Below are 14,434 nucleotides of genomic sequence, written 5' to 3'. Positions count from 1 at the left end.
TTGAAATTTTAGTAGAATTTTAATATTGAAATAATCATATAAATATTTGTTTGTTTGTTTTGTACTCCATATAATTAACATTTTTGAAAAATTTAGTAAAAATCTAAAACTCAACTGGAATAAACTGCGACATGTTAAAAAGTGTTTAAAACGACTCACGCTATAATAAACTTTATATTATAGACCTTTAGATTATAAGTCCATTACATCTATTTCATAAAGAATGTCCTATGAATATGAAATGCACCTCGCCACACGTACAAGTTCCGAAATGGAAATATCTTGCACGAATTGTTCCTTTTATAGGTAAATTCAGGCACTGTTGCTGAATACGACGCATTTTAAATTTTATTTTTCAAACTATTCCAACTGAAATTTCAGATGCACCTTTTGATTAAAATACCCTTTGTTTCTAGGAATTCTGCATTCTAAATTCAAATTTTGTTTTGTCTAAATATCACATAATGTAATTTCTATTTTATGTTAATTTTGTTTGTGTTTTTATCATAGTAGAAAAACAGAAGCTAATAAGAAAATTGCACAGTGCATTGTGTGTTTACTACGGACTTTTCTGTACTTTACAAGATAGAAAAATTTTTTTACTTGTAATATTTATTTATAATGGCTACATATACTTAAAAAAATAATTAATGAACTCAAAGCAGCGTTAACTCGACCAACACTTGTTTTCAGTGGACCAATAGGTACTTTCTTTCGAGGTTAAAATTAAGTAAGTCCTTAAAAAAGCAGCAAGAGCAGTAGGCCAAAGGAGTGGTTTTAGCGTGGAACCCTCATCCCTGAGGTCTGGCTGATTGTGAGAAGACCACCGAAGTAGTCGACGCCTATCGATCAACTATTAGAAAAAACAAATGATCACAAATTGAGACATACAATTTGAGGCACAGCATAGTCTGCACCATGCGATTATAAAAATAAATAAAAATGTTTTTTTTTTAATAAATTAGCATTCTTAAAAGGCCGGCAACGCACTCGCGAGCCCTCTAGCATCAAGAGTGTCCATGGGCGGCGGTATCATTTAACATCAGGTGAGCGTCCTGTCCGTTTGTCCCCTGTTCTAGAAAAAAAAGCACAAAATATACACAAATAATAATGTTGTTATTCCCATGTTTTCCTCAGATGTAATACGAAGGATCCACTATTTCCGACTTCCGATTGACATAATGGTAACCACAACGAGGTACTTTAAACATTACAAATGAATTGAGTTGTTACAAATGCGCCTCGAAACGAAATGTGCCATGATAATCAAAAATTGACAATGTATTTTCACGAGGAAAAACAAAAGCCTGTTTATAGGAAAATTTTCCACATATGAATTGAATGTTTTTCGAAATATGTACCGCGAAAAAACTCGAGGTCCACTAAATCTGATATTATGAAATATGCAAGGTTCGTCCTATGTCCTTTGTACCGTCCTACATACAAAGTGTAGTTAAACAAGAGCCTTTTCGAATTTGTCTCAGCTGTCAACCCTACCTTTCGGGCGTTTTACGGCTTGTATCAACTTACATGTTCAACTTGGCTCTCAGTCTACGTGCTAGACTAGTTATACATTTTTAATTAGGGGCGTTAAAAAGAATTACAAGACCATATTACCATAATTCGAGCATGTCTATCACATTCTTGCTAAACATTGCTGAATACTTTTATAAAGAATATAATTTGTTTATTATTTTAATAAAAGACATCCTTGGTGTGTGTTACTAGGGATTTGTATTTTTTTGTGGCAAAGTAACACCCGCTTGGTTGGTAAACAGTATAACAGATAAATATTAGGTATTATACTTATTTCCAAACCACAAATATACAGTATTTACAATGTTCTTAGTAAGAAAAATAAGCTATACTAAAAAATAAAAACATTTTTAAAAAGTTACGTCCCTATGGCCGTGTTAATAATTAATGTAATTGATTAATATTATTATTAATGATTTAATATTGAGTATTTTAAACTTCATAATCTTATAGTTTTGTTTATACATTTGCGACGTAACTAAAATAGACGAATAATAGAATATTTTAAGACCAATCAGCCAGTGAAACGGCCTAGAGGAAGCAACCGATTTTACAGGCAATTTGCAGTAACTTAATTATATACAAAAAAGCCTTAAAAAGGTAGAGCTCAGACCGCACTAATTGCCAATTACGATGGTACAAATGAGAATGGGCTATTATATCGCCTGTTTCGAGCATTCGATTTCTAAGTATTAACGTAAAATCACCGCAAACAGTTTTACCCTATTTAAAAACAGGTTCTGAGTTAAATTGAATGTGTTTTTTCAGAATTAGATTAATTAGATGGCCAGAATTGAGAGAGAGAAATGAGTTATACATTTGTTAGCGATAAGGCCGCCCGTTGCATCCCTTGTAATTTATATGTATTGTGTTATATTTTGTGTTTCTTTCTAGCAACGAAGTGTGAATAAATAAATAAATTTATATATAAAACTAACCACCACCGCACCCATTGTAGCAAATATTTTAAGTACTTTAAACCCGATGCGCTTGAGTTTTCGGGTATTCTCAGTGCCGCCCAAGGTCTCGCGAGGAGTTGATGTACACCTGGCTACTGTTCTTAGTTTAAGAGGTATGAGCCTAGTCCCCCACGAATGTAATTACGTTAGTTTATTTGTAGTATCATTTTCTTATTTATTTGCCACTTTTAAGGTTAGTTGCGCAATATGGATAAAAGTTTGAATCCCCAGCAAATAGAAAATGTCTTAAATAAGTTAGACATAGATGAAAATGAGAATGAGGACATTTTTTCCGGAACCATCATCGGATTTGAGTGACGCGTAGTCTGAAATCAGTGATCACGATACCGAAAGTGAAGAAGAAGCGGAAAGTATCTCTGAAAACGAAGACTCAAGTGACAACGATGAACAACGCCAAAACAGCAATGCTCATTATGGCAAAAACAGATATAAATGGTAAAAAGTACCACCGTCACGATCGGTGATCACTCGGGTGCCAGCTCATAACATTATTGTTCATTTGCCTGGTCTGAGAGGCCCTGCACAAGCCAAGAATGAAATGTCTCCTCCATTGGAAGCATGGTCTTGTCTATTTACTCAAGATATGATTGATTTGATTTTAGAACATACGAATGAAAAAATCACAAATTATTCAGAAAATCATACATCTAACTCAGCCTAGACTTACCATGTCAATAGAGACGAAATTTTGGCATTTATTGGGTTGATGTTTCTAACAGGCATATTCAAATCTGCAAGAGAAGATGCTAGAGGCTTGTCGAATGTCAGAAAAAATATTAATTAGGCTATTATTTTTATTTTCATAGAAAATATGGAGACTGAAATAATGTTCCTCAACTTGACTGATTTTTGATATTTGCTAGGTACTATGTTCATTCCTCTTGTGATTTTACACGTTTGAGTATTTTCAAAGATTTAAATGCTTGTTTTGTAATTAATAAGATTAGAGTAACTACATAAAAAGACTCAATTTATATTTTGTCCCTAATTTTAAGTCACAACTTCTTCCTAAAGTTACCTCTTAAAATTTTTAGTAGTTTTTGTAAGTTGTTTTGTATGGCACTAGAAATGTCTATTTTTTTGTTTAAATTTATAAATAGATACTGTTATAATATTCAGTAAGTGCATTTTATTTATTTCGTTAAAAAGAAACTGGTCTTGTGATAAAAATGGCACTGATATATAAATTTTCTTTTTGGGGGACCACGCTCCCCCGCGTGTGTAGTTGCGTGGCCAGAAGTAGCGTGTGGTGCTAAGGGATACGAAGAATAAACGTACCATTCATAGAGAACAAAAAAAGGGCTTAAAACGAACGGACTGCTGCTACACTCCTCATCAGCCTTTAAATCGCTGTTCTTTTGTTTTATAAAATGATTTAAAGCTGCAAACATAGTCTACTTAAGTCTCTTGAAAAACATTAAGTAGATTTTAATATTACTAATTGATACTTGCTTGGCTTGTTAGTAGAGTAGTTGTACTATAATAATTGTAAATACATTTAAACGCAAGTTAAGTTCGCTGCCGGTTGTTGTCGATATGTTAAATGAAACACTATTTTTAATTAGGCTTTAGGCTAAGGTTTGAGCTTTATCAACAGGCTATAATCGTTTTATACATGAACCTATAACTAACATAAGACCTATAACCAACTAATTTGACTTAGTTAAAGTCAAATCTTTCTTGCATTCCTCGTGATTATATTTTACACGTATATTATAATTTTGAAGGATCTTGGTTAGGCACAGCAATCTTTATTATAGTTAATTTTATACTTATAAATTTTGATATTATAAGAAGAAACATTATTTATTTGATTTGGCTTCACGTTGCGAAAATAAGAATGTACCTACTTATTAATAAAATTAACTCTTATAAAGAAATTAAAGTCTATCAGTTAGATACTCTGTAACGGTTTAATAACATTTCGTATATAATAATTCTTTTAACAATTGTTGTTCAATTTTCCTTATATATTTTTATTGAGGAAGTCAATGACCCTGATTGATGTAATTTTAGTCTGTGGAATCTGTTAGTTTTAACTTAGTGAGGAAATAATTTTTGTATCTTCCTTTCTTAATACATATTAGGATATTTACGTAAATAATTGCATGCTTACAGTATATATGCTGGGTAGAGTAAGGATAGTGAATCCTTTCGATTGAAGTGAGGCTTGCATGTGTCAGTATCTAATATATTAACTGAAATTCTAAAAAAAAATTTTGGCTTGTACATATGACAGGGACATCTACACTGTTACCCCATAAGATAGCTCAACTAGTCTCAAATAGTCTGACGCAACCTTCACGCGGTACTTCGCAATCAGAGGTACAGGCATAGGACATGTTCTTAATACGTCTGAAAACTTTCGCCGTTTGAACTTGAGAAGGTTATCCTTGTAATCGCAATTATTCATACGCTCTACATTAAGAATCTAAGACTTTAATAATATACAATGATTTGGGGAAAAAAGAACTTGACACCGCCGTGTACAATGTATCCTTGAAATATTTATAATATGTTTAGGTATGGTCAGCAAAAAACAAAACAAATAGATTTTACCTTATAACAAAAAAAATACACAAAACATTTACAAACAGATATTACTGATTTTATTCGGAATAAAACTTATACGAAGGCAGAATTATGGTGGCTTATGGGTATTAGATTTGAATTTTGAAACCGCTTTCAAGATAACTCTGAAATCCTTCAAATTAATTAAAAACATAATCGTTCGTTGTGCCAAGCTATAAAAGCCATTCTTACCGGTCGTAAAGGGGAGATTTTATGAATAAATTGTACCGCACAAATGTAACGAGGTTTAATTAATTAAAGTATTTGCAAATAATATGCAAGAGCTAATATTAATTTAAGAAATAACCATTTAGGGGAAAATTCAGTGTCGAGAGGTTTTTGACATACGGGAATTATCAGATAAAGTCCTTCCACGATTTTAGAAAATTTTTATCGGATATCTGAATCGGTGATTGGTGGAGCAGTGTTGGCCTAGTGGCTTCAGCGGGCGACTCTCATACCTGAGGTCGTAGGTTCGATCCCCGGCTGTGCACCAATGGAGTTTCTTTCTTGCGCATTTAACATTTGCTTGAACGATGAAGGAAAAGTGAGGAAACCGACGTGTCTTACACCCAAAAAAATCGACGACGTGTATCAGGCACTGGAGGCTGATCACTATTTGCCTATTAGATTTCAAAATGATCATGAAACAGATTCATAAATCTGAGGCCAAGACCTAAAGAGGTTGTAGCGCCACTGATTTATTTATTTATTTATTTTTTTTTTGAATCAGTTAAAATAACATTTTTATTCATAAGGATAACTTTTTTATTTTATAATGAGGCACTGCGGACATTTCACGTGGACGTCCAATACTGAAATTCAGCCTCTATGCCAGCCGATGACAAATACGGTAGAAGATACTGAGGGAACCACAAAGAATCAAGCCCATCGGAACGAGCAGGATCGTCGGCGATTTATGTGGCCCTGTGTTGAATGTGATATAAAAAAGTATAATGTCTCTAAATGATATGGTCTTACTAGTCTAACAGTTATGTATAATTTTCAGTTCCATATAAAGCTATAATTATAATTTGTAATATAGTTGTAGTTGCTATGCTACATAATCAAAAGCTTCTTCTAGGCCTTATAACAAACATCTCGTGATTTATTGCCAAGTAATCTTCTGGATTCTCTTTCGCCGGAAATTCGTCTAATAAGCCGCAGAGGCTTCTGTCACCTCCGAGGGTTTCTTCATTATGTAATTCATGATAACGAGGCTTTGACAAGTGATAATTTATTTATGAGGTATTTAATATCATAAATTAGTCAGAGCCTGTATGTAATTATGATAACGAAGATATGTAATTGAGTATAAATTTGTTTGGATTAAAGCATGTCAAATTATTGGATATTAAGTTTTTATTATAAGAATAAAATATAACTTACAACTTACATTATACTGAAATTCTAAATAATATATAAATTATTTGATTTTGACGTAACTTTATTACTTATTACATGTCGTGCGAAATAAGTTAATAAACGTCAAGTGTTTTATATAATCTTCACACTATTTACACTATTAATTTTCATAATAAAATAATTTGGCTTCGAAATTTTTGGGAAAACTTATATATTTTCATTCTGAAATAATTTTCAAACCGATCACATATTTTTAGTTTATTTGTTACAAGTACAAGTTCTTTATAAGATATAGATTAAAAATAATAAAAATGTAATTTCACAGATAAAACCTGACCAAATCTTGACATAAACTTTTCTTGTTTGGTATAATGAAAATCCCAAAGAAAAAGATCCACTGCCACCCATTCACTGTGAATTCGCAGACGGCTTGTAATAAAACTGAATGTTATCTAGCTAATTTTTTTCTCCAAACGGAGCCTTCAGCCGAATGTTTAGGGAGCTGAAATGATTATGAGCGTGAGTTAAAGCAGATTATAAGGAAATCAAAATTTGGATGAATTGGTTTTACGGGTAATTTATTATGTAGCAATTTATTCCAAAATGTTTATTGGAAAATTACTTTATGTTTCAATCTGCTTTTTGGTTTTCGCGGTAAATTGGTCTGGAGTTTAATTCCGTAACAACAATCTTTGTTTTATTTGTTTGATTTAGTTAGTAAATTAATTTGAAATTAACTAAATTATAACCAAAAATAAACTAATGCAACTTTAATGTTTTACTACATTTCATAATTCTATACCGAATATCGATGTTTGTAATGAATAAACTCATTTATCGGACCGCGTTAATAAAAATGTTTCAACATGAGAATGCTTCATTATCGCTGATATTTAATTTAAGTATCATATTCTCGTATCACGGTGTTTGTAATAAAACTCATCCGATGGTTCAATTGATCTTCGTAAAATATGGTTTTCATATCGGTCAGGTCTGCGAATCGGATTCTATAGATAGAATTTAACATTTTAATTAAACATTTACATTTTTTAAATTTATCTTGTCTAGTCTTATCAATTCAAGGGTGGTCCACTCCAGAATTGATAAGAAATTTTTTTTTGTTTTTATTTTTATGATACAGCATATTTCAACCCTTCATTTTCCCCCCTCTACGATCAACCCCAATTTTATATTTGTTAAACATATGACTTTTTTGACATATGACTAGTCCATCCATAATTTCTGTTATAAATGAAAATGCTTTTATTTAAATGCAAAAATGTAATTTTATTAAAATGCATACGTACATATTTATTAAAGTCTCAAAAGCAAAACAAAAAAAATAATATTCGAAATGCCAACATTTGGCTTTAATACCTTTTATTTTTTATTTGGCCAAGAATCTGTGGATTTAGGCACTGATTCCAAGGGTAATATCGCCACTGCTTGCTCCGAAGATTTTTTAAGATACTCAATGTATCGTTTAGAGCAGGCCATGTTCATTAAAACTGACTATAATTTGAAGTCTAAAGAGTTGAGGTCTGGAGGAGATGAGGGCACGTATTCAGCTCTTATAGAGTCCGTAGTAGTATTGATGACCAGATCAGTTATATTCATAGCAATTTCTAGAATTTTAAAAAAAGTTCTTGCTAAGCTGGCGCCTGTAGTTAATGATGAAAACACATTTGATAAATTTTTTAGACGTTCATATATTTAAAAAAGTTATCTAAATAAATAAATATAGTGTGTCTTAAAAGTAAGTTCATATTTAGTTGATCGATAAAAAAAAGTAAGTCGCATATCAAAAAAGCTTTCATTATTAAAGTACACATTTTGGGAACTTCTTAAAAATAATAGCGTCCAAATGTAGACTCTCGCGTTTGCGGCACTCGTTAAATCGAACAATAAATGAAGGCTTGGTAGGAGTCAGTGATGGCTGCCATTTCGTGACGGATATTTTCTTTCAATTGCGGCAGAGAAGTCAGCTAATTGGCGTTAACTTTAGATTTAAGAAAACACCACAAGAAAATATCCATAAGGGTTAAATCAGGACTGCGTGGAGGCCAATTTATGTCACCGCTCTTGAAGATCAATTTGCCTGAGAAAAAGCATCCTACTGGAACCATGTTCTTTGGTTATAGCCAGAAAAGTATTGAATATTTATATAACGCTAAATAGATAAATGTAAACTTTTCTCTCTTTACTCTTTTGAGACACCTGTTATATTTTGACTTAATTTCAAACAATCTATATAAAGATTCTTTTATACGAATTAAAAATCATTAATTTAGGTTCTGATCAAAAGTAAATAAAGAAAATTATTGACAGAGTCCAATTTTATTTTATTACACAGAGGGTCGGCGTCTAAAAGTTAATCAAGAGGGGATGTGTTTCGTGCAATTTGTAGACCTATTTGACCCTTCATAACAGCCATCAGGGCACTTAGTGTTTTTTAAAATGGCCGTTGTAAACGCCATACAGGAAATGAGAAACAATTTTTCTTAATGAAACCGAATTTTTCCCGAAAATTTTGTTGTTTATTAGAAATAGTTTGCGCTATTTCTAATAATTGATAGCAAAGAAAAGGACTCTTCCTAAGTACCGAGAATTGCAATTAATATAAAAGCGTTTTTTGCGTTATTAATATTTATTTATTTAAAAATTAAATACAGAAATTTGTTAGGATGCGACACAAACTGTACACAATTCCTCACCGAAGCGTCGATATTCATTACACTATGTTATCATAGTCAAAAACGAAATTAAATACTTGTATTTTAATCAAGATTTAATGTTATTCACCTGTATATTTTTTTAAATAAATGGTTTATATTCAATCAGGTAGGCTATGGCAGTTCATAAAGCCAGCTTAAGTGTGCTTTAGAATATTGACACATTCTTTTGTTTATACTTCATACGATTTACTCCGCTTTTGTTATATTAATACCTACTAAATTCTAAATTTTGTAATCTATTCTCTAGTCTATAAATCTCGAAAATTGTACAACAATAATAAGGTATGTGACACACAGACTACAATAGCTAAGAGGTAATGACATATCCATTTTGATGACTCCCCACAGAGCATATGCAAACTCACTGTCTTGAGTCAGTTGGAAGAAGGCCTTCAGCTGACGGCGTTCATATTTTCCTAAAAATAAATATTTTTAAGTAGTCTTTACGTCTTAAGAAATACTTTCGTGTTATGTAGAAAATATTATGTAGTTTTATTTTATAATAATAAGTAATCCTTTTTCAAATATAGTCTTAATAAATAATAAATAAAATTAGAACCTGTGAATACATTTCATTCGTTTGTCGGTGCCGACAAAAGTAATTCTTGTTTGGCATAATTATTTTAGCATCCTATTTAAATGTATTCATTACACACATGTGCGTGTGCCTGGCATATATGGAAGTAAGAAAAGTGAAGTAATTGTTTGTCCTTATTATAAATATCTTTCCCAAGCACGCGTGGTATGCAAGGCCGAATTTGCATATTTTTTTCACATATTAAGAAAGTGCACAAACACACATCTGAAACTGTCTTTACTTGTACTTTGAAGTATATTAAAAAGGGATAATGTCAAATTTATCGCTAAAATAATTTAGCTTCACAATAATTATAGTTTAATACTACATATCAAACAGGATTCGTGGCAAACCTTTGTTGGGTACAATATTAAATTACCATGAATACACTACTTCGACATACATTACCGGCTATGAGTTTATTATTTCGATATACGCATACAACTCAATGACATTTGAATATTATTTTGTAATATTAATATTTTATGTATTATAAAGTTTTAAATATAAATTAATGTTTAAATAAAATCAATATAATATAAATAATATATGTAGAATTCGGTGTTAGTCTATTGGCTTGAGCGTACTCTCACCAATGAGGTCGTGTGTTCGAATCACGTCTGTGCACATAAATTTCCGGTTTTAGTGCGCTTTTAACAGACACTCGTACGGTATAGGAAAATACTTAGAGCAAACCGGCATGCCTTAGATACAAAAAATGTAGCATAAAAATATATGATCACGAAACAGATATACCAAAGAGGTTGTACCGTCTGTGGTTTAAAAAAAGGAAGGTAAATGAGAAATTAACACTTAAGATAATAATAAAAATAAAAAAGACTTTCAATTCTTACAGCTTATAAAACAAGAAGTGGATTAAGTTAGTTTACTTACATACAATTGTTAGTTTTGTAAGTAATTAAATTTGTATCCTCAATTAAATTGTGTTACTTTTTCCTTAACCCTACTTTTAAACTATTATTCTTCACTCTGTAAGAAACCCTCTGTAGGTGAACCTCTTCCAAAGATAGTCAGTACTCCCTTGATTACTACTTGAATCCAGTTGGAACTAACTGTTTTTTTATCTCGTCTTCCCAGCTAGCCACAGGTCTACCTCTCCATTAACATTTAAGATAAGGGTTTGATGAATAAAATTATTCCAAAAATAATAAGGTATACATACCAAGTGTTTTAGTATTGATAGCGTCATGCAGCATAGTACGCATGGTAGCGACTTGTGTCGTTGTAATATTTGAAAAATAGCAGGGCATTATAAAAAGTATTGTGAACTTCGTACAATAGACTATTGTGTATGCTACAAGGTATTTTACAAACTGAAATAAATAATATTTAAGGTAGTATTTGAATAATTGAATTGTAAATAATGTCGTCATTTTTGATAAAAAAGAAATTTTCATTTGATTGATCGATATTCAAACAATATCCAACATCTCAAACCTTATTATTGAGTATTATATTCATTATTTGGATTGGTTCTCTAATTTACTGAAAAACTTTCTACTTGTTAATGAAAACTTAACTTATTAAAGTCATTAATTTATTTAGTGTAATTTTCTTCGAATAAAAATAGCCATATTGGACTGAATGTGATCAATATTATGTTAACCGCATTGACCAACAAATTTTCTAACATTTATATTTATTTCGTACAAATTTCATAGCATAATTTTTGTCAATAATTGATAAAATGATTGAATAAAAATGTATAGTTCAAAAACTTACATATTTGTTTTTTTCGTCCGTTTGTTGCAAAACTGCAAAAACATTTTTAAGAAGCATTATTGATGTTAATCCGGATGCCGTAAATAATAACACCATCTGCAAATATATATGAAAATAAAACAAAAATATAATATATCATTAAAAATTTAAATAAGAAAAGGGTTTTGAATGCAAAAATAATACGAAAGCGACAATTGCAGATTTGCCTCATTTTATTTTATGATTTCTACCTAAAAAAAACAACTTCATGTAAATTAAAAATTATAAAATTAAAGTTATTCCAAGCTGTAATGTTTTACATTTCTTTAGCAATAACGTATTAAAAGTACCATTTTAGTGCACTTAATTATCATCACGATTGTGCAAAAAAGAAACCTAACGAGAAGATGATCGTGACACAATTTTATTGACTGTCAAATAATGTTTAATTAATTTATGTAAATACACTATCAAATATCAAATACACTACTATTAAATTAAGATCCATTAAAAAAGATAATAATGTAAACATTTGTGGGAAATAAGTTCGATTTAAATAGACTTACCGGAAAATTCATAGCAGAGTTGAGTTTCTCCGAACACGTATGAAGCAAATCATAAGCATTGTGCAGGTGACTGACATCCAAGTTGGCATTATACGACAAGCCTTCAAGCTGATTACTCGACTTTTTCTTTCGTAAAAATAACTTTCCTACATGTCCCTTTATTATCTTAACGCGTCTCAAAATCATTGTAAGTAGAACGCAAAAAAATATAATTTCTGTATCGTGACAGATGAACGCATAGTACATTACTAAATACGCGTAATTTACAAGTCTATCGCCAATGAAATTCTCAAAATTTTGTATATAAAGCAGATCTAGGATTAAAAGTATAGCGAATATAAAAATGTACAACAATAAATGCAGAAAAGTAAAACTCACGAGTTGGGGATGATTTTTTATATTTAATATAGTATCGAACATTTCCATTTTTTCAACGAACTTCTTAAATGTTTTCTTGTAGAGTACCATGGAGTTGAACGATAATAGAGCAAATTCTATTATCACAGTATTCGTAAATACAATATAGGTCGCACTACTCATATTATTACTCAACATCACAGACATGATAAAACCTGTCATAACTACGGTATATAAATATCCCAATGTAATTATATATTTATTATTGAAAAATAAATACAGTCGATTTATGCCAACAACCATTTGCAGTCCAAGCAAATATTTAATTTGATGTAGAACGTGGTGTTTAGATTCGACTAAATTATTAATTTTTGGGGCCTCAGGCGGGGCCACTTTTGATCTATTCATTTCGAAAGACACCATAATACTAAACACAAGAACCTGTGATGGTAAAATATTAATTTATTATTACATGAATGGTTTTTGAATTACCACGACTAATAAATTATTGGTAAAGGCTTTCATATTACTTAATGAACAAACAGTTTTCCCATAATAGTTATTACTTTTATGGAAAACTGTATTATTGGATTAAAATGTAATTTATGTATGTCATGTATGTCAAATGTATATTAAACTTTAATCGAATAAAAATTAGACTATACGAATTGTTGATTAAGTATATAGTTAATTATGTTTTAAAAATTGTTTATTTTATTTAACTTGACAAATTAAAGTGTTCATTTAGGTGTAACAAGTGATTTTGTTATGGGTAGGTCATATCGATATATATACGTACAATCTAATAATAACAGAAAGTGTCTATTGAAGTCTCGTTATACGTCTTTGCCACGTGAAATTGTAGCTCTACAAATATTAATTATTCGAAAGAAAAGAGACGCCGACTGTTCGGTCCTTGTGCAGTAAGTAGTAGTAATGTAATGTGGGTAGATACATATTATTGCATCCTACCCACATCGACTTTGGAATTAACACATTTCATCATCAAGAGCCCGATTTCAACTCAACATTCTCTCTGACTAAAAAAATAACATTCCGCTGCAGTAGAAAATTGGTAATATTACACCAGCTAACTTTGATTTTACAAAACTGTTATTATAAAAGATTCATTGTGTCAAGTTTTCAAGTATGTCACGCTAAAACGCTTTATAATGCAGCAAAAACTTACCCGAAGCTTCTGTGCTTTGACCGAAGTAACCTTTTTGAATCAACGTTGATCAGATAACTTTTTTGTAATGTCAAAGGAATTTTGATACGCTTACATAGGCTACCTGAAAAACGTACCTACAGTTAAAATTTATTGCCCTCGTTTAGAGGAATTAATCCTTTGATATCACAAGAAGATGGTAGGCTTTTTATTTTAACAGCTATCACTATTAATGATACAAAAGATTATTAAACTGATCTGTAGCGGCGCCGTTAGGGTAGACATAAATTTGGATAAATAAGTTTTTATATATTCGTATAATGAGGCAGTCTTTCTTGTATGGGCGAGTAAAGGAGCACAAAAAAATTAATAGACTTGTAATATTCATACAAAAAAGAAAGTGATTTTTACATGTACTTTTTAATATTTTTATTTATTATATTTAATAAGTTTTACAATTAAAATATTTAGACATTGAAAAACAGCTTAGTGTAGAAACTTACCAGTACTTTTATTGTCTTTCAAAGTAATCTCCGTTCCTCTCTTCATCGTCGTATTCGATGGGACTACTGAAAAAAGCAGTAGGCCCATTTTTCCTTAGGGGTCTCTTCTAAGGGCTTTTCGTACGCTTTCACCGCATCTTCAGGACTCGTAAAGCGAATACCTCGAATTTTATCTTTAGTTCTTTGTAATGAATGTCAAGTAAAGTCGTAGGGCACGAAGTCAGGACTACTTGGCAGATGACTCATAATCTCGACACTTGCCATAATCAAATATTCAACAGTCCGTTTAGCGGAGTTCCCTGAAGCATCGTCGTGGTGAAGGATGACCCTGTTTTGAGGGTCTGCCGATATATT

At 31.1% G+C, this 14,434-nt stretch overlaps 1 protein-coding gene across 1 annotated transcript; it reads right to left on the bottom strand.

Moving 5' to 3' along the window:
- Positions 1-9,428: 9,428 nt before the first annotated feature.
- LOC123689413 lies at positions 9,429-12,727 on the bottom strand. The gene is made up of 3 exons (XM_045629297.1): positions 12,053-12,727; positions 10,948-11,098; positions 9,429-9,603 (listed from the first exon to the last, which is right to left on the bottom strand). The coding sequence occupies exons 1-3, from the start codon at positions 12,710-12,712 to the stop codon at positions 9,431-9,433; spliced, it is 984 nt and encodes a 327-aa protein (XP_045485253.1). The 5' UTR covers positions 12,713-12,727; the 3' UTR covers positions 9,429-9,430.
- Positions 12,728-14,434: the final 1,707 nt, after the last annotated feature.

Source organism: Pieris rapae, chromosome 8 (assembly GCF_905147795.1).
Source record: "Pieris rapae chromosome 8, ilPieRapa1.1, whole genome shotgun sequence".
Lineage (NCBI taxonomy): Eukaryota > Metazoa > Arthropoda > Insecta > Lepidoptera > Pieridae > Pieris > Pieris rapae.
This window is presented reverse-complemented; position numbering and strand designations above follow the sequence as displayed.

Coding starts and splice junctions, on each gene's coding strand:
- LOC123689413 (XM_045629297.1), bottom strand. CDS start 12,712: ATGGTTGTTGGCATAAATCGACTGTATTTATTTTTCAATAATAAATAT. Junction 11,099..12,052: donor ACTCTGCTATGAATTTTCCG/GTAAGTCTATTT, acceptor TATTTATTTCAG/TTTGTAAAATACCTTGTAGC. Junction 9,604..10,947: donor TATCAATACTAAAACACTTG/GTATGTATACCT, acceptor ATTTATTTTTAG/GAAAATATGAACGCCGTCAG.